The following is a 25,749-nucleotide window of genomic DNA, read 5'->3' as shown; positions in this document are numbered from 1 at the left end:
CAAGTTCCATATAGCTCCCCAGTTTCTTGTTGTATGATAATTTCTATACAGGTTCTCTATTTTGGCTTTGTACAAATCTTTAACAGAGAATTTTCCTGTGTTGTTGAGTTTCCAGTGCATGCTGTCTTCTTCTCTGGAGTGGATAACAAGATCACTAATGACTTGAGCAGTACCAAGACTGAAATTTTGCTGAATGAGTTGGAAATTCCATTCCTTTTGATCTGACATTAAACGAGCAAGCAACTGTATATCAGTAGGGCAGTTTGCAGTCTTTGTGAGCTTGTCAGTTGAGTCAGGTATCCAAAGGTCCTCCCAGATTTTGATTTTGTTACCATTGCCTATTCTCCAGATACAGTGGTGTTGTATATTCTGAATTCCTTCAAGAACCCCTTTCCAAATCCATGAGTCTCCATCTTTGGCTTTGGTATTCATGTTTAGAAACATTTCTCCCCAATAAGTATTTGACATCCATCTATTTGTACCAGAGAGAGTTCTTATCCTGTTCCAGCCTCCATCTTATTTTTGTTATCATGGAACTATTGAAGAGTTCCATATTCATGAACCCTAATCCACCAAGATCCTTTGGTTTGCATATAGATTTCCAAGCTTTTGGGTAAAACCCAGTGGGGTGTTCCAGATTTTTCCCCCAAAATAAATCTCTTTGTAAGTTTTTCATATCTTGACAAGTTTGCTTAGGTATTCTGAAGCAGTTCATTTGATAAATGCTGGCTGTGGAGGTGACAGATTTTATTATAACTTCTCTTCCAGCTGGATTTAGAGGGGAATTCTTCCAACTTGAAAGGTTTCTCTTCATCTTATCCACTTATGGTTTGAAAGATTGGATTTTGCTTCTGTGAGTAAATAGAGGAGAGCCTAAATATTTGTCATTTAGGGGGAGAGCTTGAACTCCTAGCAGATTGCATATATGAGACATTAGAGCTGGGTCAGTGTCTTTGCTGAAGAAGATACCAGATTTGCTGAAGTTGATGAGTTGACCAGAAGTATCTCCAAAGATGTTGAGGATGTCCTTGAGGTTTTGGGCTTCAGTAGGATTTGCTTTGCAGAATACCATACAGTCATCAGCAAAAAGAAGATGGTTTATAGATGAAGCATTCTTGTATATTTTTACTCCAGAGATGATGCCCAAGTCTTCAGCATGAGATAGAGTTCTGGACAAAGCTTCCATGCAGAAAAGAAACAAGTATGGGGATAGAGGATCCCCTTGTATGAGACCTCTAGAGGGATTAAATAATTTATCAGGGGATCCATTTATCAGGACAGCTGAAGAAGTAGTGGAGATGCACTGCATAATTTTGTTACACCATTCAGAGTCAAAGCCAATTTTAGTCATAATGGTATGAAGAAATTTCCAATCCACTCTATCAAAAGCTTTGGCCATATCAATCTTGATCCCCATGGTTCCTTTATTGCCTTTGAGACCTTTTCTGGTTCTCATGTAGTGAATAATTTCATGGGCTATAACTATATTATCAACAATTTGTCTTCCAGGTATAAAGGCAGACTGGTAGGGGGATATGATTTTGTTGAGAAGAGGTTTCATTCTTTGAGCTAGAAGTTTGAATATTATTTTGTAGGTGGTGTTGCAGAGACTAATGGGTCTGAAGTGGCTGGGACAAGTTGGGTTTTCAATTTTTGGTATCAGGGATATAAAAGTGGAATTCATTTCTTTGAGAAGATGCCCAGACTTGAAGAAATGTTGTACCATTTTAACTAAGTCTTCTCCTACAATGTCCCAGTTGGCTTGGAAGAAGTTTGGTGGAAAACCATCTGGACCTGGAGCTTTATCTTTGGCCATGCTAAAAAGAATAGCTTTGACCTCATGATTTTCAGGAATTCTGTTGAGAATGTTGTTATCAACATTGATGACAATTGTAGGGATGAGGTTAATGATTTCAGGGTTCATGTCAGGAGATTCAGCAGTAGCCATCTAATAAAAATGGTTGGTGAAACATTGTTTTATTTCTTGGTAATCCTCAATCCAATTTCCAGTACAGTCTTGTATAGAATCTATCTTGTTTCTTCTTAATCTGCATTTTGTAGTTCTATGGAAATAACTTGTACTCTTATCCCCTAATTTGATGAATTGATCTCTGCTTTTTGTCTTCCAGAATTTTTCTTCAATGTATTGCCATTATCTGAGAACTTGATTTGCAGTTTTTAAAGCTTCACCTCTGTTGTGCTTGAAGTAGTTTTCTTGTAGCCAATGTAGATGTTGCTTATTTTCTTCAATATTTGACTTTATGTCGCCATACACTTCTTTGTTCCAAACTTTAAGTTTCAGCTTAATGTCTTTGAGCTTTCTAGCAATGAGGAAAGCACTAGAACAAGAAAAATTTCTTTGCCAGCATTCCAGAACAATATTCTTACAGTCCTTATGGTCCAACCAGGGACCAAAGAACTTGAAAGGAATTTTACCAGTACACCAATGAGGATTAGTGTTAATAAGAATGGGGTGGTGATCAGATCCAATTTCTAAAAGATTAGTGATAGTGGAGTTTGGATATAAGAGAAGCCAGGATTCAGTGGCAAGACCTCTATCCAATCTCTGCTCAGTGAGAGCAAGACCACTTCTCTTATTGGACCAAGTGAAAGGGCAGCCTGTACTGGCAAGCCAATTAGATCCAAGTCCAATATTTTGTTACTAAAGATATTAGCTTCTACACTGTCCAATGGTTGAGTACTGTATTTTTCATTATCATGCAAGATGAAATTGAAATCCCCAATGACCAACCAAGGGAGGGAGTGATTGGTAGCAGTTGTTTCCAAGGCTTTCCAAGAGTGAAGTTTACTTGGAGTATCATAAGGGCTGCCATAAAAACCAGTAAAAAGCCAAGAGGGGCCACTGGTAGGCTTGATGGTAGCATTGATATGGTGAATGGAATAGTCCATAATTTCAACATCAAGATTTCTCTTCCATATCATTACTAGTCCTCCAGCAGTACCACTAGCCCCTCCAGGATTGACATGCCAATAATTCTGAATATTAAGCTGTTGCATGGAATTTAAAAGTTTTCCATGTTTCTGCTTTGTTTCAGAGATGAAACAGATGTCAGGGTTGAATTTGGTCAACATATCATTTAGGTATTTCTTGGTATGTCTTTTCCCTAGCCCTTGACAGTTCCAGACTATGGAGATAAAAAAATTGCCAAAAGTAGGATACAGAAGGATATTTTGAGGTTGGTCTCCTAGCTATAGGATCATAAAAGAATATAATGCAACAATATAAGTGCACATGGTTACGGTGCAAGTGATTTAGACTATGATAAAGAATAAAGAGATGTACCTCAGAGGTTGATGTTGATGAGCCAGAAGCACCATTAGTCAATTGGGGAATGCTTGAGTCCAGAGGTTCAACATAGTTGTCAGAATAGTCCTTGAATCTTTTGATGTTATCAGCTTCACTAGTTTCCATGGGTACTGCAATATGTGTGGATTGTTTCCTCTTTGGCAGGGTTTTTTGCTTTTCAGAATCTTTAAGAGAAGGAGGATCAGTTGGTGAGTTTGCTTCAGCGAAGACATGAAGTGTCTTTCTAGCCTTCCAGGCCTTCTTTTTGAATTGTTCAGATTCAACATTCATCCTTTCTTTGATTTGAGAAAGGGTTGGTAAAATTTGGGTGGGGATAGCTGGGAAGATACCGGTAGTGTCTTGAGATTGATTGACATTGGTGTTTGTTGGGTTAGGGCGTTTGGTTCTAACTGCTTCCTTGATCTTTAACTTAGCTTGATGGTTCTTGTAGTTGGTGGAGATTTTCTTAGATAGCTCAAGTTTTTTGTTCCTTATTTGGTTAGCAATTACATCTAGGTGTGGGGAGTTGGGATCAGCTCTGCTAGAAGCACCAAAAGTGAGATGTTGAGAGGATGAAGGAGCAATTTTTGTTATTGTCTTTTCAAGTTCCTTATGTCTTGCATTTCTCATTTTCATTTCAAAGACCTGGGCTGCATCAACATCAGTGTAACCTCTGTGAATGACATTTCTACCTTCTTGGACAGATTTTTGATAAACAGTTTGGGGGGTGGTAGAGGTTGAGGAGTTGGAAAGTTTTTGTAGTTAGAATAGTGGGATTTTGAGGGTGTAGGTGGGATGGGGCAAGGTGGGGATGGGTGATCTAGAATTCTACAAACTTTACAGAATTTGATACCATTGAGAGCATAGGAAAATTCAAGCCAGTGAGAGATGGTTTGGGTTTCAAAGGCTTCAATACCAAACTTTAATGGCTTAGTAACATCAATGGTGAGCTTGAATTCTAAGTTTTTATCAAAACTGTCCATTCCATAAGGTTTCTTGGCTGTTTGATATTCTCCAACAGGTTGCAGAATGTTGTTGATATCTGGTATGATATGAGTTGGGATTCTTTTGATGATAAGCCAAATCATAACCTTAGAGAATTGTTCTTCATGAATTAAGTCTGGACCTCCCAAGGGTACACCAACTAGTACCATAAGTTTATCAAATACTCCTCTAGTTCATCCATTCCTGAGAGTAGAATAATCTTCTTCATGGGTGAGTCTGAGAATAAAATAGTTCATTCTCATGTTCCATATATCCAATTCAACTCTGCCATTGAATTCCCAGTTATTGTTGATGAAATTGCTGACTCTTGATGTTTCAAAACATATGTTGCTGCAGAGTTTTCCAATAAAACACCATTTCCAGTCTAAGGATTGCTTGGTTCTGATGTTTTTAAGGTTTAATAAAACCTTGGGATATAGGTCTGCTTCAGGCATTTTGAGGGTTTTGTTCATCTGAGAAACAAGGTTTTCAATGGATGGGTTGGGAGATTTTGATGAAGAGGCCATTTTTGGGTGGAAGATGGGGCAGTAGACAGAAAGCAACCAGTAAGTGTATTGACCAATGTGTATTGTGGTGGGATAAGACCAGTAATGATGTTGAGGGGAATCAAGCCAAACTTTAATTTGAAAAAGATTCTTGACCGTGTCAGTAATGCAGGATTTTTGTAAGTAGTTGTGGGTTGTCCTCAAGCTAGGCCAATATGGTTTTGGTAGGTGCTGATCAAAGGATGAGAGCATCTCATTGTTTTTATACTTGTGATAGCTGTTGTTGATGTAGATGACTAATGTGATCTGGCTCAAGCACCTGCACACAGAAAATTTTATATTGTTATCTAAAGTGTTGAGAGTTTTACCTTGTCCTTCCCATTGGGGGTGGTAGATGTTATGTGCATAATCTTCAGAGAAGCTAAAAGTGATGTGTCTAACTTTAATTTGAAGTTTTGGCACGGTTGATTCTGGTTTGTGTCATCTAGGAAAGTGTTGATTTTGAAGTGGTCCTTGTACTTGCAGTTGTGGCGGATAGAGAAAGAGTTGTTGACTCTTGCCAGCTCATTTAGAGGTACAATTAGCCAGGACCTGATCATAGCAATCCAAACCAGAAAGACCTTACCTTGGGATGTTGATATGGTTTCAGCTCCCCGATAGGCCCTTTGTATTTTATGGGATCCTATAAGGATAAAGATTGAAATCCACCAGACCTTAGTTGGCCTTTTGAGGTCTGACTGTGTTTGCATCTGGGTGGTAGAAGTTATCTGAGTCAGATTGAGAAAATGAGTCATCCCTGACAGACTGGGAGGTGTATCCGAGTCGGTTTTGGTGGGTATGCTCCGTATTCGTTCATTCGTGGGTTGACCCGATGCAGCGTGGATAAGGATCTTCTTGCCAAGTGTTGATTGCCGCTTCTCATGAGCCAATGGTGTCTCATTGCTTGTACTAGGCCAAATAATGATGCTAGTAGGATTGAATATACACATCAAGTTGCAAGACCAATCTTTAATGCTGTGAATCTGGTTGCCCCCAGAAGATTTTGACGGTTGAGATTGTGCAACTGTTACTCTTTTTTTCCCGAATAAAACCGCTGAGAGAGTAAAACTTTTCAGTTTCTCAGTCATTTTCCTTGGAGAAGATATAATTGTTACTGAAAATTCCCCCTATCTAAAGAGATTTCCGTAAGAGAGTTTTCTTTGAGAGTTCAAGTTATGGAAAAAGGTCAGAGTTCCCAAGAGCGTGTACAAGGTGAACCACAGAAGAAAGCCCGAGTCGGAGAATCCGTGGAACAGGTTAGTTTTTCTGTACTTCAAAATGGTGTTGAGTAAGATTTGATATTTAAAGTATGTGATCAATTTGGGAATGCTTGGAGATTTGACAATTGAAATTTGTAGGTTGCTACTGCAATTGTATGTGAAGGTTTTTCTGGGTATAATGAGAATCAATTGCACTCTCTTTCTGGTGCAATGCATGAAAGAGCAGGTTTTGGGGTTGAAAGAGCAAGCACTGGAGGTGGAAGAGGATGTGTTGAGGGAGTGGTTGTGCATGCATCCACCATAGTTGGGAGACCACCACAGAGGCTTGATCAAGACCGAATTGAGAATGGGGAGATTGTGGGTGTAAAGGATGGGTGGGTTCTGTTTGCTGTTCATCCCACACAGAGCCGATGAGTGGTAAGGGAGGGGATTGTACTGGTGGATGATGAGAGAATCGTATGTGGTGGAACTCAGCAGGGAATTTTTGCATCCCCACTCCCTGAAAAAACCAAGGAGCAAATTCGAGTTAATGCTACTCGTCCTCCCATTCCTGGAAAGATATTTTTCCCAAATTTGTTTATGCTTGCACCTACTCTTAGGCAGATGGCTCAAGATGTGGTCGAAATCTCCCAGAATGGAATTGGCGAAGTTACATATCCACTTGAAGTTCCTAGAGATGAGCCTTTGATCCATGGTGTGTTGATTCTAGGGTTGTGGGACAAATATACAGGTCTGCAAAAGCCGGTGCAATGCAAGGAAAAGAACCTCAACTTCCTGAAATGCCAGTTGAAGATACATTGCCACCAGGAGCTGATGCAATGGTTGTAGCACAGGTGTACATAAATGTAATAGATCGAGCTATAAGGGATGCTGCTAGTGCAACTGGAGGAGGAATCTATCCAGGTAGTTTCCAAAGTGCTGCACATAGTGTAATTAGTAGTAACAAATAGACAGTAATTTTCATTTTTTGTTTGAGACCAAGCTTCAAGAGTGGGAACCAAAGAAAAAATGGGTCTTTGAATATGTGTAATTGTGGTTAATTCAGAATTCATGTTAATACTTTTAATGCATGAGATCAAAGTGCAGTGCAAATAATCTATATGAGTAGAATTGTAACAGTCTGAGTAGTTTCCCCATAATGACAATGCCTGGTAGATAACAAGGTTCAAATTATAATCATGGCTAGAAGTAATAGAAGGACCAGCAAACCTTGAGGAAAGTAAGTACAAGAGAATGCGCGAAATGGAAATCAGATGACTAGGGTAGAAGAGATACATGCTTGTAGGCCTAAAGGAGATTAGGGTTAAAGTATTACCTTCAGGCAAAGCAACTAAATTAGAGAAAAGAAACATACCAGAATTCAAGCTAGCAGGTTTCCAGCAGATGTTCAAAGTAACATAGAAAGTTGGGTACCTTATCAGTTGAAATTGAGAGAAATAGTCTAGAATTGAATCTGCATTTTTGCTTAAGATGCTTAGTTTGAGGTTTTTATTTGGTATTATGTGGTAGCTTAGAATGTAGAAGAACTTATTCAAATCAACAACATTACAGGGAGAAAGTTTAGGATGAGAACATAACTCAGATAGAAAGAGAATCCCAGAGGAGGGGATTTTTTTTAATTGAATGGAAAATTGTGGTGATGTTTCCATGCGCAGAACAAGATAATCCAGGTAAGATGTTATGGATTGGGGTATTACTTCCTGAGAATGTGATTTTGTTACATGGGTGAATTTTGTGATTTGAGTGAGAGAGAGTCTTGAAATTTGCATGTTTTGAGTGATTCCTGTGATTTTGAGTAATGTAATTGCAGGTGCAGTCGTGATTCCTGTGAGTAGTATTCATAAATGGGTATTTAATGTTTGGAATCGTGGATTCCGGGTTTTCAAGAAGATTTATGATGAAATGAAGAGAAGAATTGGAGAGAAAGGGCAAAAATTATTTTTACACAAAATTGGTTAAAAAGACCAAAATTAACAATTCCTGGGTGAAAATGACATTTAGATTTTGATACTGTTTAAATGGACAAGAATGTAAAAATAGCCAGAATGCAAACAATTTCATCCTACCTATTTTCAAATACTTTTTCTTATTTTTAATTTACATCAGGATGCATCCAGTTTCATTCTTGCTATTTTTTAAGTTTATGTCACGATGAATCCAGTTTCATCCTTGCTATTTTTCTGGTGTCTATTTCAACCATAATAATTTTTACTCGTTCATTTGAACCATGTTTTAAAAGTATTTGGACAAATGACTCATTTTCGGTTATTTTTAAAGGTCTTTTTCCGCTACAATTTGTCCCACATCTGGAACATAGTTATTAGGCAGAAAAATTGGCCAGCCAAAAATTGACCAAGCGTGATCAAAGCGTTATATTGTTATGTTATGTTTAGCTAGCGTTAATAAAGTTTTTTGGAGCTTTATAAAATCTTGAATAAGTCTATATGCTATGCTCTTATTGAATCCCATGGAGAATCTACAGGCTGATTGAAGATATTAAATCTGAGATCAGTCAATGCTCAGCAAGCTTTCATTTTATCCCAAGATATGCTAGCCCCTGCGTGCATGCTCCTGCAAATTATGCTTTTCACATCATATCCAACTTCAGTGAATGTATTCTCAACCCCCGAGTGCGTTTCCGGTTTCTTTGATGCAGTTTCTAGAAAAGGGTCTTTCTGATCTTCTCGTTGCAAGTTTTCTGTTGCTTTAGAGAAAATACGAAATTGCAGGCTTTGGGAGCCACCAATTTCTGGGAATAGTTAGGGGAATATCAGGGGACAAATGGGGAGCATAGTCTGTAGACTCTCTACTATGTCGAAGTGATTTCCAACAAAAGAATAGCCGCTAATACTACAGCTATTCTGCACGCACCATGCCTGCATTATACCGGGCATGGAGGAACAGTAAAAGCAAATATTTGAAAGAAAAAACACATATTCTAATCAACAAAATTATGCCATTAGATTACAATTAAGCAAATAGAGTTAGCTCTGTATGAACTTTCTACCGGCTATTAAAAAAATAAATAAAAATGCATGGGAGTGTTGTTATTCACGGCACCGCCAGTGCTTGCCACCGACTAAGGGTGTCATACCTCTCGAACCCGGCTATGCTTTCAATTCATCTGAAATAGAAAACTCAAATCTCCTCAGGCTGTTGTTCCTTTAGATCACCTTCAGTTTTAGACCCTTCAGTAGAAGACACCAGTATATCTGACACAAATTTTATCAAAGCACAGAGCCCACCCAAGAAATTATGGTCAATGACACCCTCACCATCCACGACATGAGCAAAATCAACCAGCTTGACTTGAGCACCAGAGCGATCATGCACCATAAGAATCGAACAAGAAATGAAATGGTATATTGTTTGATCCTCGAACCAAGCTTTCAGCTCCAACAGATGTGCCAGAATCCCATCCGACCCACCATAAATTTTTGTTGCAAGCACACAATCAGGTTCTGCATCTGACAACGGGTTGGAAGAGACGAACCTTCTCAAAGTCAGCTTAACGTCCTCCGACGTAAATTTTTTGACGACCTTCTTATGAGGTTTCCAGTAACCACGCTTTTCACAATCGTAAGCCTGCAAACCACATATCCTGAAACCCAACGACACACTTGTTGATTCCCTATCTTTCTGAAAGCATCTCGTGATGTAATCTTCTGAAGCTTGGGGATACCAAGTTCTTGCTCCCATCTTGATTCCATAACAGACGGGTTCAGACGATTCGAGACAATGTCTTGCAAAACAAGGTGAGGGTGCATACCAGATCCATTCGAAGCTTCTAAAAGTTGAGTTCCGTGGTAAACGGGAAAGAATCGACGAATATGAGTCAGGATTCTGGTGTCGGAAGAGAATGAAGTGTAGAAGGCAACCTCCTTGGTGCCACGTTCGTTGTCTTGAAGGGGTTTGTAGAACCGACCAGAATCATCTATCAGTGGCCCAAGCTCCTTCTTTCCTGGATGAGCTCGATGGCCTGCAACCTGATGATCCGGGGCCTTAAGCATTCTCTTAAGAATAAAAACTGACGGCGGTTTACTATATTTCGAGGCGTGAATCAGAGAGATGGAGAACTATTGATCAGATGATCAATATTCGTTGAATAGAACTACAATAGACTTGCATGCTTTTATAGGAAAACAATAGCACTCACAATTCTAATAAAACTCAACCTTTGAGTGTACTTAACTTGGAGTGTACGTAAGTCTCAAAATAAAACAATTTTTCGGAAATAAACTTGTATCCAAATAAGGATTCAAGTTACCATGGACAACCCAGAGTTTGGCTACGATTGGTTCCACACCCAGAGTTTTCCAGGTGGAACTTGTGTATGATATCGTATGAATCTTTCACATTGTATTGGTTATAGGAAGCAGGGAACTTTACCTTTCTTCTTAATCTGTTTCAGTTTTCTTGCAATTTTTTACCAAACATATAATGTGACAAACCAAAAGTGCATTCAGAAGGTTTTCCGGTGATATTTGTTGCACTACCTACTGCGGCATATAGAGGCAAACCCACCACTATAGCAGCAAATATTAAGAACATATTGACCCTTTGAAATTGATGATACAACTTTGCAGTAACATAAAATATTTTTTTAAAAAAGATTTTGTTAAGGATCGAGCAAGAGAGAGGAGAGCATAAACGCGGAAGCATAAAAGATTACACTGATAATAATTTTGGTGTGTCTTTCACATTAATTCTTCCAGATATTTATACAATCACAAGACTTGATTCTCAAGATAATTCCTAATATAACTCTCACAACTTAAAAGTGAGTATCTCCTAAATATAGACTCTAATATATTATTTCCTATTACCCTCCCTCAAGATGGAGCATGTAGATCACGAATGCCCATCTTGGACAAAAGAAATTTAAACTTAGCTTTTCCTAGCACTGTTTTTAAAAAAAAAATCTTCCAACTTTGGTCTTCATCGTAGTTTTTGGACATTTCGGTCCCCTTCGTAGTTTAAGGACGTTTCGGTCCCCTTCGTAGTTTAGAGACATTTCGGTCCTTTTTGGAAGTTTAAGGACATTACGGTCCTCTTCATAATTTATAGACGTTTCGGTCTTCTTCGGAAGTTTAAGGACATTGCGGTCCCCTTCGTAGTTTAGGGACATTGCGGTCCTCTTCGGAAGTTTAGGGACATTAAGGTCTTCTTCGGAAGTTAGGTACATTTCGGTCCTCTTTATAGTTTTAGGACATTGCGGTCCCCTTCGTAGTTTTAGGACGTTTCGGTCCTCTTTTTCTTTAGTTTCACTAGGGTTCTTCTCTGCATTTTCACAAAACAGACCAAGGTAAATTCTGTCTTAACAGTAACAATCTTCTCTCTTACGTTTATCACCATCATCTCATCGATGCAGCGACATCATCTCTTCTTCTCAACGGCAACCATCATCTAATTTTCTTGCTCCAAACTTCACCAATTCAATCAACAGTAGTAACCACCGCATCATATTCTTCCCTGATTTTCTCGGTGGGGAAATCTCTGCTCAATCTTCTCATAATTCAATGGCAACAACTCTTCCTTGATTTTTTTTGCCATCTGTATTTCTAATGTCTTCAAACGTCGTCGTTCATCAGTAGACTCTCGGAAACCATCTGCTTTTCTTCTAGGTTTAACGACGACGTTATTCATGGGTATTTCAACAACAACCACCAAGTTTGCCGGTGTTAACTTTGGCAGCAAACTCGCTCCATATCGACCAACACCGATCACCACCATCCGATCCGTGATCGACAACAAACCCATTCATCAATGTCGAGTTCCAACTCCATCATAACCTATCTCCATTCTCCTGTGATCCCGAATATTAACCGAGTATCTATGTTTTCCCTCGAGCTCCATAGCATCGTCAATGGCAGCAGCACGTCCATGTCTTCTCTCGTCCAAAAACTACCATAAACACAAGCCTGTCAATGAATGATCACCTCCATCTCCATCTTCCTTCTCAATCTTCATAAATAGCAGCACAACGTCTTCTTCATCTCATCAGAACTCCTCAGTTTTTTTTGTTTTTTGTTTTTTTATATCAAAAACTATGTTGACAACTTTACACGGAGCTTTCGCTGATCCGGTGTTCTTTTATATCTCCCCAGAGTTCAGAAACCCCTATTAGTTGTCACTGGTTTGCTCCAAACTTTATAACAACATCCACCATCTTTTGTTAGCTCCGAACCCTAACAAAATTCGAACTCTCTTTCCTTCTTGATTCAACAAGTCTTGGAGCAGCGACATAAGACTGCCTTCTTCTCAACTCACTATTATCATCAAATTTAGCACGATCCTCTTCATCTTTTAGTCTTTTTCTCCTTATTCCAACTTTGCAAAACTCTTTATGAAAACATCTAATTCTCTTCCCCTCCTCTCTCTCCCTCTCACCTTGCTCTGATACCATGTTAAGGATCGAGCAAGAGAGAGGAGAGCATAAACGCGGAAGCATAAAAGACTACATTGATAATAATGTTGGTGTGTCTTTCACATTAATTCTTCAAGATATTTATACAATCACAAGACTTGATTCTCAAGATAATTCCTAATATAACTCTCACAACTTAAAGTGAGTATCTCCTAAATATAGACTCTATTAAAGTCTGCGGGCATCCAACTCAAAACCAATTGGCAATGAGTGGAGAGGCCCTAAGAGATTATAAACCGCAGGATCTTAGATTGCCCAATAATGTGGGACTAATATAATAATCTCAACACGCCCCCTCACGTGTAGTCTCGTTGGATCTAACACGTGGACAACAAATCGGGTGACGCGGAGTAAAGGCACGGTCAATGACTCGTCGCAAATAGCCTGCTCTGATACCATATTAAAGTCTGCGGGCATCCAACTCAAAACCAATTGGCAATGAGTGGAGAGGCCCTAAGAGATTATAAACCGCAGGATCTTAGATTGCCCAATAATGTGGGACTAATATAATAATCTCAACAGACTCTAATATATTATTTCCTATTAGATTTGATTCATGCGAACAATCAAGTTAGCCAGCCTAGGAGCCAACTATTCTAATGGAGTAGTGCTGAAATCACACAGCTGAATGATATGTTGGAGGCAAGTTATACATAAGTTTGTTGAACTTGGTAATGGTAGTTGAGGTCTTGAGGACACTCTCAGGCAATGAGTGACCCCTATAAGCAGGGTTTGATTGGTTTTGACCCAGGCCAGAAAAGATAATCAGTCCATTTAGATATAAGGCAGCAGATGATGCTATTACAGCCAACTCCCCAAAAACGCTGACTTAGTGGAATATGAGGTGGACTCTTGATGACATTTCAAACAAAAAAGCTGCTGCCAATACTAGGTGTTCTGCGCACACCACATGCCAGCATTATACAGGCAAGGCTACAAGAAACTCAATCTACCCTTAATTTCATGGTAGTCATATTCGAGTAACTGAATCACCTACCAGGAGCAGATAAGCGTTGGAAAAAAACTGAAAGTCCAGATGTTCTATTATATCAACTAGAAGAATAAGTAACTATATGAATGAAATAACTTGCAAGAGCGCATAATGTAATCAACAAATTCATGCCATCAGATTAGAGGCAAAACAAGATTAGCAAAGTCTATATTACATAAACTGAAGACACATTGATTCGAGGTCTATTCTCAGTTCATCTTATTGATGAGTTCATTAATACTATCTGCACGATTTCCTGCATCACCACCATCATTGTATCGTGTTTTCTTTAGCATCTTACCTCCTTCTGGCCTAGTCAGTTTGAATGGCCATAGAAAATTCACTACCTCCCTATGTCAACTGGAAGAGTGAAAACATATATTTGAAAGAGCAAACTTACAAGAGCATATTCTAATCAACAAAATTATGCCATTAGATTATAATTAAGTAAATAGACCCCTAACTACAAAGGATTTTTTTTTGGGTAGGGTACTTCGGCTTGAACTTTCTATGACAATCAAAATAAAAATGAAAAATAGTGCATGGAACTTTGCATGATCCACTTGCAAAAGAAAACTCAAATATCCCCAGGCAACTCAAATATCCTCAGGCTGTTGTTCCTTTAGATGACCGTCAGTTTTAGACCCGTCAGTAGAAGAAACCAGTATATCTGACACGAATTTTATCAAAACACAGAGCCCACCCAAGAAATTATGGTCAATGACACCTTCTCCATCTACGACATGAGCAAAATCAACAAGCTTGACTTGAGCACCAGAGCGATCATGCACCATAAGAATCGAACAAGAGTTGAAATGGTATGTCGTTTGATCCTCAAACCATGCTTTCAGCTCCAACAGTTGCGCCAGAATCCCCATAAATTCTGTTGCGCTTAAACAATCAGGTTCTGCATCTGACATTGGGTTGGAAGAGACGAACCTCTTCAAAGTCAGCTTCACATTATCTACCGTAAACTTTTTGACGACATTCTTATGAGGTTTCTAGTAACCGAGCTTTTCACTGTCATAGGTCTGTAGACCACATATCTTGAAACCCAACGGCACGCTTGTTGATTCTCTATCTTTCTGAAAGCATCTCGTGATGTAGTCCTCTGAAGCTTGAGGGTACCAAGTTCTTGATCCCATCTTGATGTCCATTACAGACGGGTTCTGACGGTTTGAGACAATGTCTTCCAGAACAAGGTGAGTGAGGGTGCATACCAGATCCATCTGAAGCTTCTAAAAACTGAGTTCCGTGGTAAATAGGAAAATATCGACGAACACGAGTCGGGATTTTGCTATTGGCAGAGAATGAAGTGTAGAAGGCAACTTCTTTGGTGCCGCGTTCGTTATTTTGTACAGGCTTGTAGAAGCGACCAGAATCATCTACTAGTGGCCCTTGATGGCCTGCAACCTGATGATCAGGAACCTTAAACATTATCTTCAGAATAAAAACTGATGGTGATTTTACTGTAGGAGAACGGAGTTATATGGCCAACGACAATAGACTTGCATCCTTTTATAGGGAGCAATAGAACGCCGAATTCTAACAAAACTCTAATTACCCTGGACCTAAGTAAATCATAGGAAAACCCAGAGTTTGGCTAGTCTGGCTAGTCTTTGATTGGTTCTATACCCACCGGGAAATTGTTAATTCACCGGGAAATTGGCTAGTGCTCTTTCTTAAACTTTCACATTGTACTGGTCATAGGAAGCGACAAACCAAGAGTGCATTCAGAGTTTACCAGTGATATATTTGTTGCACCACTAACTGAGGCATTTTGAACAAACCCACCACTATAGCAGCAAATATCAAGAACATTTTGACCCTTTGAAATTGTTAATTCCAATCCTTCTTTTAAAATGTCAAAAAAAAAACAAAAAACAAGTGGACATAGACACATAGACAGTAATCTCTGCTCTCTCTTGAAGAGATTTCAAACAAAAAAATGATTGCTGCCAACACTAAGGCGGCTTCACATTCAGACAAAAAAGGTGTTCTGCACACACCATGCCAGCATGATGCAGGCAAGGGTACTAGAAACTCAGTTTATGCTTCTCATGGCAGTCATATTCAAGTAACTGAATCACCTACCAGGAGCAGAATATCCCAGTATGTGTTTGAAAAAACACTAAAAGTCTAGATGTTCAGTTATATCAACCAGAAGAGTAAACATTTGAATAAAAAAACTTACAAGAGCATAATGTAATCAACAAAATCATGCCATCAGATTAGAGGCAGAAGTAGCTATTGTCAACTCAAAACAAGATTAGCGAAGTCTATTACACATAAACTGAAGACACATTTAAGGTATCTCTCTAATTTGTCTCTCTATTTGTAGGTGAACATGAGCATCATTGATTCGCAGTCTACTCTCAGTTCATCTTATTGATGAGTTCATTAATAGTATCTCCACGATTTCCTGCATCACCACCATCACTGTATCGTGTTTTCTTTAGCAGCTTACCTCCTTCTGGCCTAGTCAGTTTGAATGGCCATAGAAAGTTCACTACTTCCCTAAAATGTGAACCGACAGTAGCAATCTCGTGTACAATATCTTCGATACATAGAATTCCATACTGCCCCAGTGCCTGTAAATGCAAATAAATGAGTTGCGTACAACAAAGCCCTAATGTGGGTCACAGATGCATGAGATAAACGGCGATTACATACAGACAGCAGACCTCACATTATGAGTCCCAACAAATTTCATGATGGTTCTTGTTGACAGGTTAAACATGAGTAAACGAAATTCTAATTTGTTATCATCCATACCTGCTCGATGAGGTTATTGTCTGTTAGGGGTGTTTTCTGCTTGTCAATCTTTCCATACCCTTTCTTGCAAATCAAATCTTTTACTGTCTGAAAGTTAGGAGACCTGCAAGAGTTCAAGAACATTTAGTAACACAGTTAAACTATTGATGAAGAAGATGAAGCGGTATTTGTTTATTGATATAGATAACGTTCATAGTTCTTTCCTTACCCGTAAGTAACATATGGTTCAATCCTCTTCAGAATATCCATAACTCCTTCATTTGCCTTAACAAAGACACCACTGTTGATTGATCTCAACTTCAAAGAATGTAAAGCCTTCCTCGTCTGAAAATGCATATCATTGGTGCTGAAACATAAACAGAAAGTCAAACAACTGAACACAAAATGAACAAACTAAAAAGACTACTATTTTACGCCCAATACTCACCCACGAATACGAATGACAAACAGCAGCTTCGATTCAGGGATAGCATTTGATGATGTTCGCTGCTTTTTCCTGTGTTTCATCTGGACAAAGTCCAATTCCTGGCAGCAGTATAGCAAGGAATAAGCACTCTAAAGAAGATGAATTCAAAATATTCATATGATGAAACGGTTAACACAAAATACAGTCCAACTACGGCAGTTTCAAAGGCACGCAACCACATACCAAGAAAGGAATTTGTTATATATCCAAACCCTTGGTCCATAATACTAAATAAAAAATTGCAGAATACCAAATTGAGAACTAGCCGATGCCTAATGAGCTAATTTTAATTTCATCATTGGGGAACATATATCATATTCTGAACGAATATAACTCACACCATATATAACTAGATTATCAAGAACTAACCTGTTTTAACTAGTTTGCTCATTACAAATGGCCGCAGGACCTAACTAACAGTCAGTCTTATTCTGATATCCTAGTACTTTTGCAATCAATTCGTACCATAAATTACAATAGAGTTCACTTACATTCCATAAATTGCAATTGAGTTCACTAACATTCACACCAATGTCCGTAACACTAAACGATAGATTGCATACCGCCAAATGGAGAACTCATACACATCCAAACCCTTGCCCAGAACACTAAATGAAATATCCCACTCACATACATCCACACCCTTGTCCACAACACTAAATGAAATATCCCAGGCCGTGAAACAGAAAACTTTCTTACTCAACACTAATTCGCTCTTGGCAAATATATAATACATATGGAGGTCTATCCCAACCCTTTACTTATGACTTCTCCATTAACCACCAATTTCACACCAAATATACTAATGAAATCAAATTCCTCATTGATTAAAGCCCATATTTCCAATTCCGCACTAATTTTACAGCTTAAACCATTACCAAATTCAGTTACCCCAATTCCAAAATTTAACAAAATTCTATTGATAAAAGAAAATGAAATTTACGAATCCCAAAAGTTAGAGAAGCTTACATTTAGACGTCAACCAAGCTGAGTCCTAAAACAAGGTAATAATTTCTTTCATTCCTTACCAGTTCTTCCAAATTCAATAAAATGACAATAAAAATACAAACTTTGTTACTACTAATACACAGAGAATACAGACATCGAAGTGACCTTTTTGTTACTACTAATAGGTGGTGTTGCCAATGGTTTATTAAATAGGACACGAAGTATTTAAAATAGGGATTAGGCATGGTAGTGAAATCTACCTGTTCTCTGGGAGTAGTAATAAAAAGCATTAGCAGGTGTCCGTGTCAGATTCCAGAAGTGAAAACGCAAACACGGATTCCTCACATGATATGGTAAAATTAAAGAACAGACGTTTATTTTAATCGATATAACAAAGAACTTGATTGCTGAGAGTTTGTGCAAGTAACCCAAACACCACTTTTTCCTAGATATCTAAGTAATAATTTTTTCATTCCTAGCAATGAAAAACGAAATAGCTCTCTTGAGAAGGGGCACTTGCGCAACCAGAGGTGAAAACTACTCATATTCGAACGAATGGTTATGAGAAGCACCATTCGTACAAAATGCTCCCAAATCCACAAGCACCTTCCTAATTCTAATTCTACACTCCTTGAATTAAAGGATACACTTATTAGAACAAGAAATTTTTGCCAGACTTTGATGTCACACAAATTCAATAAAATGACAATAAAAATTCAGACTTTGTAGATATAAAAAGAAATACAGACATAAAAAGAGAACCCTTAGGGTTGACAACGAAGACAAGAGTAGTAGAAACACTAGTTGTTCTCTGGAAGATAATAACTAGATTATCAATGACTAACCCCTATCTTAACTTCTTTTTCTTATTACGAATTATTAATTTTCATTTGCAATAGCGGCGGCATGACCTAACAACAGTTGGTCTTTATCCTTATATACTCACAAAGAATCATCAAATCAATTAAGAACAGAGAGGCATAGATTGAAGATTCACTGACCTTGTTACGATACTCTTTAATGAAATCCTCAGCTCTTCTGAAAACCAGTGATTTGTTCTTTTTGGTCCTCTCCTTTTTGAGTTCCGCCTGTTCTCTCCTTCTAATCGCCCAGTCGTCATTGCTTTTTCTCTTCTTAAGGACTATCTCAGGGATGTAGTTAAGTGATTTCGGTGCTTCTTCTACTTCTGCCATTTGTGATTAAACTGAAACGCCCCCGATTCTTAAGAGCTAGGGATTTTGGTTCAGAGAAGAAGAAAGAGAAATTTGTAAAGGGGTTTTAGGGTTTATATGCAGCTAGGTCGGTAATACCATTGAGATCCTGACCATTGGATTTTGAAGATGTAGTTTGGACCTGGGCCTGACTGTAGCTGGAGGGTTGGTCTGAGGGCCATTAGGCACCTTTCTCTCTTTTTTTTTTGAGTCCAAATCTGTTCACGCTGCTCTAACGAGTGTATATTTCACATATTCTTCTAATTGGTTGATTATTTAACTGATGGCCCCATTATCCTCCATGTTTAGAATTATGACCCTCGTTACATAACTCCCTAAATTAAATCAAGGGTAGAGATTAAAATGTGAAATATACACTCGTTAAAGAGGGTGCACGAATTCACACTCCATTTTTTTTTCTTCTTTTGAAAGAGTAGTTCCTTATTATTAAATATGAACCTCTCTGAGTAAGAAATCCCCATCCTTATTATTAAATATGAACCTCTCTGGGTAAGAAAGCCTATTGAATCATTCGTTACAATTATATTAAGGAAGTTTTGGCATTTTTTGTTTCATACTGAGTTAGAAAGCCCCATTGAATCATTTGTAACAATTACATTAAGGAAGTCTCGGCATTTGTTGTCTCATCATATATATGTGCGTATGTTGTTTCCTATCTACAGTTGTTGCTGCGTTGCCAGGTTAGCTAATCCATCCGCCGCTTTGGTTCGCCTGTCTATATGTATGTAAATTGCGAATTGTCTTGTTTGTTGTAGATGGTCTTGTATCTCATGTATCATGTTATGAACGATTGATGGTGCTTGTGAGATGTTTTTCTTAAGTCAACATTGTTGTTGAATCCTTATCGAAATAAATTCGGCCCCATCTTTGGGTGATTTCCATTCTAGTAGCCAGTAGGAAAGCCCATGTTCCGCTACAATGTTGTAGCTATCCCAATCGGCGCTTCCATAGCCATAATTACCACTCCTCGTGATTTCCTGCATATCCATCCCGCTCCTACTATCTTCGGTGGTCCTCCGGGTTGGCCTTTGATCTCTCTATCTGTGTTGATATTCAGCCACTCTTGTGGTGGTGGATTCCATCTAACCCATATAATGTTTGTATTGATTCTCATATGGTTGGTTGTTTGTTGTTGGCGGTGAAAAAGCGGGGGTCTAACAACCACACCCAATATTTCTCTTAGAAATCTGTATGGACTAACTCCAATATACTTTTAAGAGAATCAACTAGACAGTCAGACTCAATCTTATTAAAAGTATACCAAAGAGTTATATCTCACTTTCTCTATTCAATACTTACTCAAGCAAATAGAAATCTGTGAGTCTAATTGAATACAAAAGAAATCACTTGAACGGTACCAAAGACCAATGTTCAAGGATCAATCAATTTCAATCAAAAACCAAAGGTTAGATTTCCCAATTGATCGATTCAACGCACAACCTGTGATATTTCAATTATATGACAAAATATAATGCGGAAAAGAAATAACACAAACACCAGAAGTTTTGTTAACGAGGAAACCGCAAATGCAGAAAAACCCCGGGACCTAGTCCAGATTGAACATACACTGTATTAAGCCGCTACAGACACTAGCCTACTACAAACTAACTTCGGTCTGGACTGTAGTTGAACCCAAATCAATCTCAAACTGATCCAAGGTACAATTGCGCTCATTACGTCTATGATCTCAGCAGGATACTACGCACTTGATTCTCTTAGCTGATCTCACCCACAACTAAGAGTTGCTACGACCCAAAGTCTAAGACTTTAATAAAAAAATTGTATCACACAGAAAAGTCTACGGTAATAGATAAATCTGTCTCCTATAGAAATACCTACGAGTTTTTGTTCCGTCTTTGATAAATCAAGGTGAACGGGAAACAATTGATAACCCAGACTTATATTCCCGAAGAACAACCTAGAATTATCAATCACCTCACAATAATCTTAATCGACTAGCGAAACAAGATATTGTGGAATCACAAACAATGAGACGAAGGTGTTTGTGACTTCTTTTATATCTTGACTATCGGAGAAATAAATCTCAAGTCAATCTTACGATTGTACTTAGTACGATAGAAACAACAAGATCAGATCACGCAACTACAGAGAAAATGGTCGGGTCTGGCTTCACAATCCCAATGAAGTTTTCAAGTCGTTAACCTACAGGGTCTCGAGAAGAAACCTAAGGTTAAAGGAGAACCTACTCTAGTTATCCAATTAGTAACAGACATGAGGTGTGGGGATTAGGTTTACCATTTGCTAGAGTTCTCCTTTATATAGTCTTTCAAATCAGGGTTTGCAATCAATGTTAGCTTAGTAACAAAGCATTCAATATTCACTGTTAGATGAAAACCTGATTAGATTCAAGCTAATATCTTTCAATCGTTAGATCGAACTTAGCTTGTTACACACAAATGAAATGCACGTTTATTTATGTTTTTGTAACCGTACCCAAACATGTACACTTAGTTGGTTCAACAGTAGTTAACCAAATGGTTAACCATATGAGCACTTCCATATCAACCATATTCTTCTTTACCGCAACTAGTTCAAATGACTCAAATGAACTAGTTAGAGAGTTGTTCAATTGTTTAGATCTTATAGAAGTATACAAGACACAACCGAAGCAAAAACGAATTGATTCACTCGAATCAATTCATGAACTTTATAACCACGGTTTGCAATTATGCATTCCTTAGTTTATATAATAAATTCACGAATAATCGTTTTTAGAAAATAACCAACCTAAATACGCGAACTGGTACGCGAACTTAAGTACCCCAAATAAGTTTGTTTTCAATTCACAAACTCCAGCAGATTTTCACGGGACGTGAACTTCCGTTGGTGCGCGTACTGGTACGCGGACTTTAGTTCCGGTTTTCCTGAGCAAAAAGTATGCATACTTTGGTTCAAGGAATAAGGACTTATACACATATGTGTAACTACACAATGTTTATATCCTTCCAAGGCTATATATTCTAAACTCTCATTTCAATCATTGAAACATTCTTAGAGGACGTTATATGATTGTTATTCACAAACCATTTTTCGTCAAAGCCATTCTCAAGTAATTGAAACTTAATATGACTTTCATCATTAGTAAAGATGAACTTGGCCAAAATCGAAAGCTTACCAACACATATTTCGAGAAATAGATACGCGAGATAAACTCGGCTATAAATAACAAATGTGTATAATCATAGTCTATATAGCAATACGACTTTTGTCTTAAGATAGGAGATAGAGTAGATAAAATTTTGAGTAATAGATAAGTTCAAGTCTCCATATACCTTTTAGTCGATGAAGTTCCACAAGTTCCTTGAGTAGTTCTTCGTCTTTGTATGATGATCGCCATGGAGTCTTGAGCACAACTACACTTTCTATCCTAGGCCGAGACTTAGCTATAAGTAGACTAGAAATCAAGACTTATAGTTTTGATCACTAACATTGACAAACATGCTTGAGATAGCAACGCATGCGAGTTCGACCGAGCAGTGCTCTAACTATCTCCCTCTTTGTCAATTTTAGTGACCAAACTATCAATACATATGGAATACAAAATAAGTAATAAACTTTGTAGCTTCTCTTCCACATGCCTGATCTTCTTGGTTCTTCAACATTACTCGAAATCTTCGTCATTTCCAAGTTCTCCAATGATTCCAAAGGTTGTAAGTTTAGCATCATCTTTGTTGAAAATCCGCAGCTATAACAATGAGAAAACAAGAGTTCTCAATCATTGTTACACAATATCATAGTATTATTACACAGCATCAAAGTTTAGTTGTATCACAACTCTGACAACAATACTATAGTGATATGTATCACTCCCCCTTAGTCAATATTCCATCTCGCATGGAAACCACTCCCCCTTACATAATGATCCGAAAACCATATGTATTTGTAGTGTGAACCACACATTAATTCTCCCCCTTTTTGTCAATAAAATTGGCAAAGGTACGAAAACTAGTGGGATCCTAGTGAAATTTCCATAGAGACATTTCATGACCAAAAGAAAGCACATATCAACTTTTTAGATGCAATCATATATCCGAAGCTAAATGCTTTCATCAAGGAGTTTATAAAGATACAAGATAACTCCTATAATATTCCACAGCCGCACTCCCCACAAAGATTTGGCAATTAAGCACAAGTTCAATTAAGAACTCCCCCCCCCCCCCCCCCCCCCATATAATGTCATTCCGAAAGAACAACAAGAGCGACCTTACTTTCACAAGAAAAGAAGGATTTCTTTAAAAAAAAAAACACCTGACAGAGTAAATCAACTTACTGAAACAAATGCAGAATTGAAATAAACACTTACTGGATTCCAAACTCAATTGCCCAAAATATCGAAATAAGCACAGGGGCAAGAGTTATAGGAAACTAATGAACCAAAACAACACCAATAGACTGCCGTAAGTGTTGAAATGTAGCAGTGTCTAGTGGTTTGGTGAGAATATCAGCCAACTGTTGTTTGGAAGGCACAAATTCCATATTTATGATACCATTTTCATAGAGATCTCGAATAAAATGGTACCTTATACCAATGTGCTTTGTTCTTGAGTACTCAACGAGATTCTCCGTGATTCGAATTGCGCTAGAGTTATCACAAAATATCTGCATTACTCCAGTATCAATTTCATAATCATCCAGCATTTGTTTCATGATAAAAGTTGAGTACAACATGATTTGGCAGCAATATATTCTGCTTCACATGTGGACAGGATTGTGAATTTTGTTTCTTGCTATGCCATGCCATAAGATTCAGACCTACATAGTAGAAACCCCATGATGTACTTTTTATGTCTTCTACACATCCTGCCCAGTCATCATATGAATACGCAGAAAGGTCAGTGTTGGTATCAAAAGTATAAGATAAAACATACCCAACTGTGTGATTCACATATCGTATGATCCTTTTTGCAGCTGCAAGATGAGATTCCTTTGGATTAGCCTGAAATCTAGCACAACAACCAACACTAAAAGCAATGTCAGGTATAGTAGCTGTAAGATATAAAAGGCTCCCAATAATAGATCGATGCAATTTTTGATCTATGCTTACTCCTTTCTCATCTCTGTGTAGTTTACCAGTGGTGGGCATAGGTGTCAGTTTTGGAGTTGACTTATCCAAGTCGAACCTTGAAACAAGATCCTTAACATATTTTTCTTGAGATAAGTAAATTCCATCCTTTAGTTGTTGAATTTGTAATCCTAAAAATAATTTTACCAACATTGCTCATTTCAAATTCCTTGCCAAGAGATACTTGAAAATCTTTTGCAAGTTTTTCAGAAGTTGAGCCATAGATGATGTCATCTACATAGACTTGAGAAATGACAACATCTTTCCCACTCCATTTGGTAAACAAGGTTTTATCAGCTCCACCTCTCGAAAAACCTTTCCTAAGAGGAGATGTGGTTAGTTTTTCAAACCATGCACGAGGCGCTTGTTTCAACCCATACAACGCCTTATTAAGCTTAAGGATATGATCTGGGAAATCAGGGTTTTCAAAACCCTTAGGTTGAGCGACATAGACTTCTTCCTTTAAATTTCCGTTTAGGAACGTGGATTTAATGTCCATTTGAAACAGCTTAACCTTAAGAAAACAAGCATGAGCTTGTTTAATTATTTTCCGTGTAGTAAAAGGGTTGTCGTTCACTCGGACTTGTAGAGATTAAAGTTTTTTTTTTTAAATAATAAATAAATGATTTTATACAAAATTTATTAACATGATGAAGAGACACTAGGACAGAGGATTTCACAACTTTTCATATTCTTGTGGTCCAGTCATTAACTCTAGACAATGTAGCTCAAACAAAAGAAGTTGTGACTCTAATTCTTTGCCAAAACTATATTTCTTAAAACATTATCTGTAAGTCGTAAGCATGACGCATCAAAAGTAATTTAAACTAAGCATGCGACATCAGACAAAATAACAAATAATTAATAGAAATTATTAAACAATTAAATATATGCAAAAAGTCATATAAAGAATTAATCATTTACCACAATCATGAAAAGTTGCTTCCTCCGTTGTCCCAGTGATGGGTTCTAGCTCCGCATATTGGAAACACGCTCAAAAGTTGATTTCATTGCTCAAAGGAGGTGTACAAATGATGAAAAGGAGAAAATAATGAAAATCGGGTGTTTGCAACGTTTTTAATTGTTGCAAACACCGTTACAAAGAACGATAATTGAAAGGTGTTGTAGTATGTATGACCCACAGACGGCTGTCGTTGTTACTGTAGCTTAAACGACTGCCTCTGTTGGTGCTTTGTTCTTCGTGTTCTCCTTTAATGGCAGCAGCAGAGACAAGCTCTGCAACTTTTTCTTTCTCGTTCCTCTTGGCTCTGTCTCGACCCCAAACTCTTCATCCCTTTCCCAAACTGTTTTGCCTTGTATTTATAGTGAATTGGAGCCAAAAATCCGACCATTGATTGCATATATTCTCCATTTAATCCAAATATTCTCGGCTGCCAATAATAACGAAAATTTCCATTTTTAATCCCATGCACGCGTTAACTTTGATCCTGCACGCTCCCAAATGTCTTCTCCACGCCTCAACACTCTTCCAACGCTAGTAGGACTCTTCCATGCACACAAGAACTCCATTTTTGCTCGTGTTACAGTGCACGTGCTCTATTTTGGGCTCAAGGATCATCACGCGTTTTCCAGCCACTTCTGATCGAACCCACTGCCCATAATGTGTTCCTCATGCCATATCACATCTTCCTACCAAGTTTGAGCGATTGAATCTCCCTAAAACATCTTCATTTTGTTGATTGAAACTCTAACAGTTGAGAACTTCATTTCCCGCCAAAAAAAAAAAAGTTTTGAATTTAAAGAGATGAAG

General features: G+C 38.0%; 1 protein-coding gene and 2 pseudogenes across 1 annotated transcript; all 3 read right to left on the bottom strand.

The window, feature by feature from the left end:
• Positions 1–9,194: 9,194 nt before the first annotated feature.
• Positions 9,195–10,066, bottom strand: LOC113359458 (annotated as a pseudogene).
• Positions 10,067–14,070: 4,004 nt separating this feature from the next.
• Positions 14,071–14,911, bottom strand: LOC113359452 (annotated as a pseudogene).
• A 682-nt stretch (positions 14,912–15,593) lies between these two features.
• Positions 15,594–18,941, bottom strand: LOC113314970 (60S ribosomal protein L7-2-like). Its single transcript, XM_026563297.1, has 5 exons — positions 18,665–18,941; positions 16,677–16,774; positions 16,458–16,595; positions 16,250–16,352; positions 15,594–16,065 (listed from the first exon to the last, which is right to left on the bottom strand). Exons 1-5 carry the CDS (start codon positions 18,854–18,856, stop codon positions 15,850–15,852), a joined length of 747 nt encoding a protein of 248 aa, XP_026419082.1. The 5' UTR covers positions 18,857–18,941; the 3' UTR covers positions 15,594–15,849.
• Between the last annotated feature and the right edge of the window lie 6,808 nt (positions 18,942–25,749).

This window comes from Papaver somniferum, chromosome 1, assembly GCF_003573695.1.
Source record: "Papaver somniferum cultivar HN1 chromosome 1, ASM357369v1, whole genome shotgun sequence".
Taxonomy (NCBI): Eukaryota; Viridiplantae; Streptophyta; class Magnoliopsida; order Ranunculales; family Papaveraceae; genus Papaver; species Papaver somniferum.
The sequence above is the reverse complement of the archived record's forward strand: the minus strand, read 5'-3'. Positions and strand labels throughout refer to the sequence as shown.

Bases quoted from the DNA above. Each gene is read 5' to 3' on its own strand.
- LOC113314970 (XM_026563297.1), bottom strand. From the start codon at position 18,856: ATGGCAGAAGTAGAAGAAGCACCGAAATCACTTAACTACATCCCTGAG. The intron at 16,596-16,676 runs GTGAGTATTGGG...TTTATGTTTCAG, and splicing joins TTTGTCATTCGTATTCGTGG to CACCAATGATATGCATTTTC. The intron at 16,353-16,457 runs GTAAGGAAAGAA...GAACTCTTGCAG, and splicing joins GAACCATATGTTACTTACGG to GTCTCCTAACTTTCAGACAG.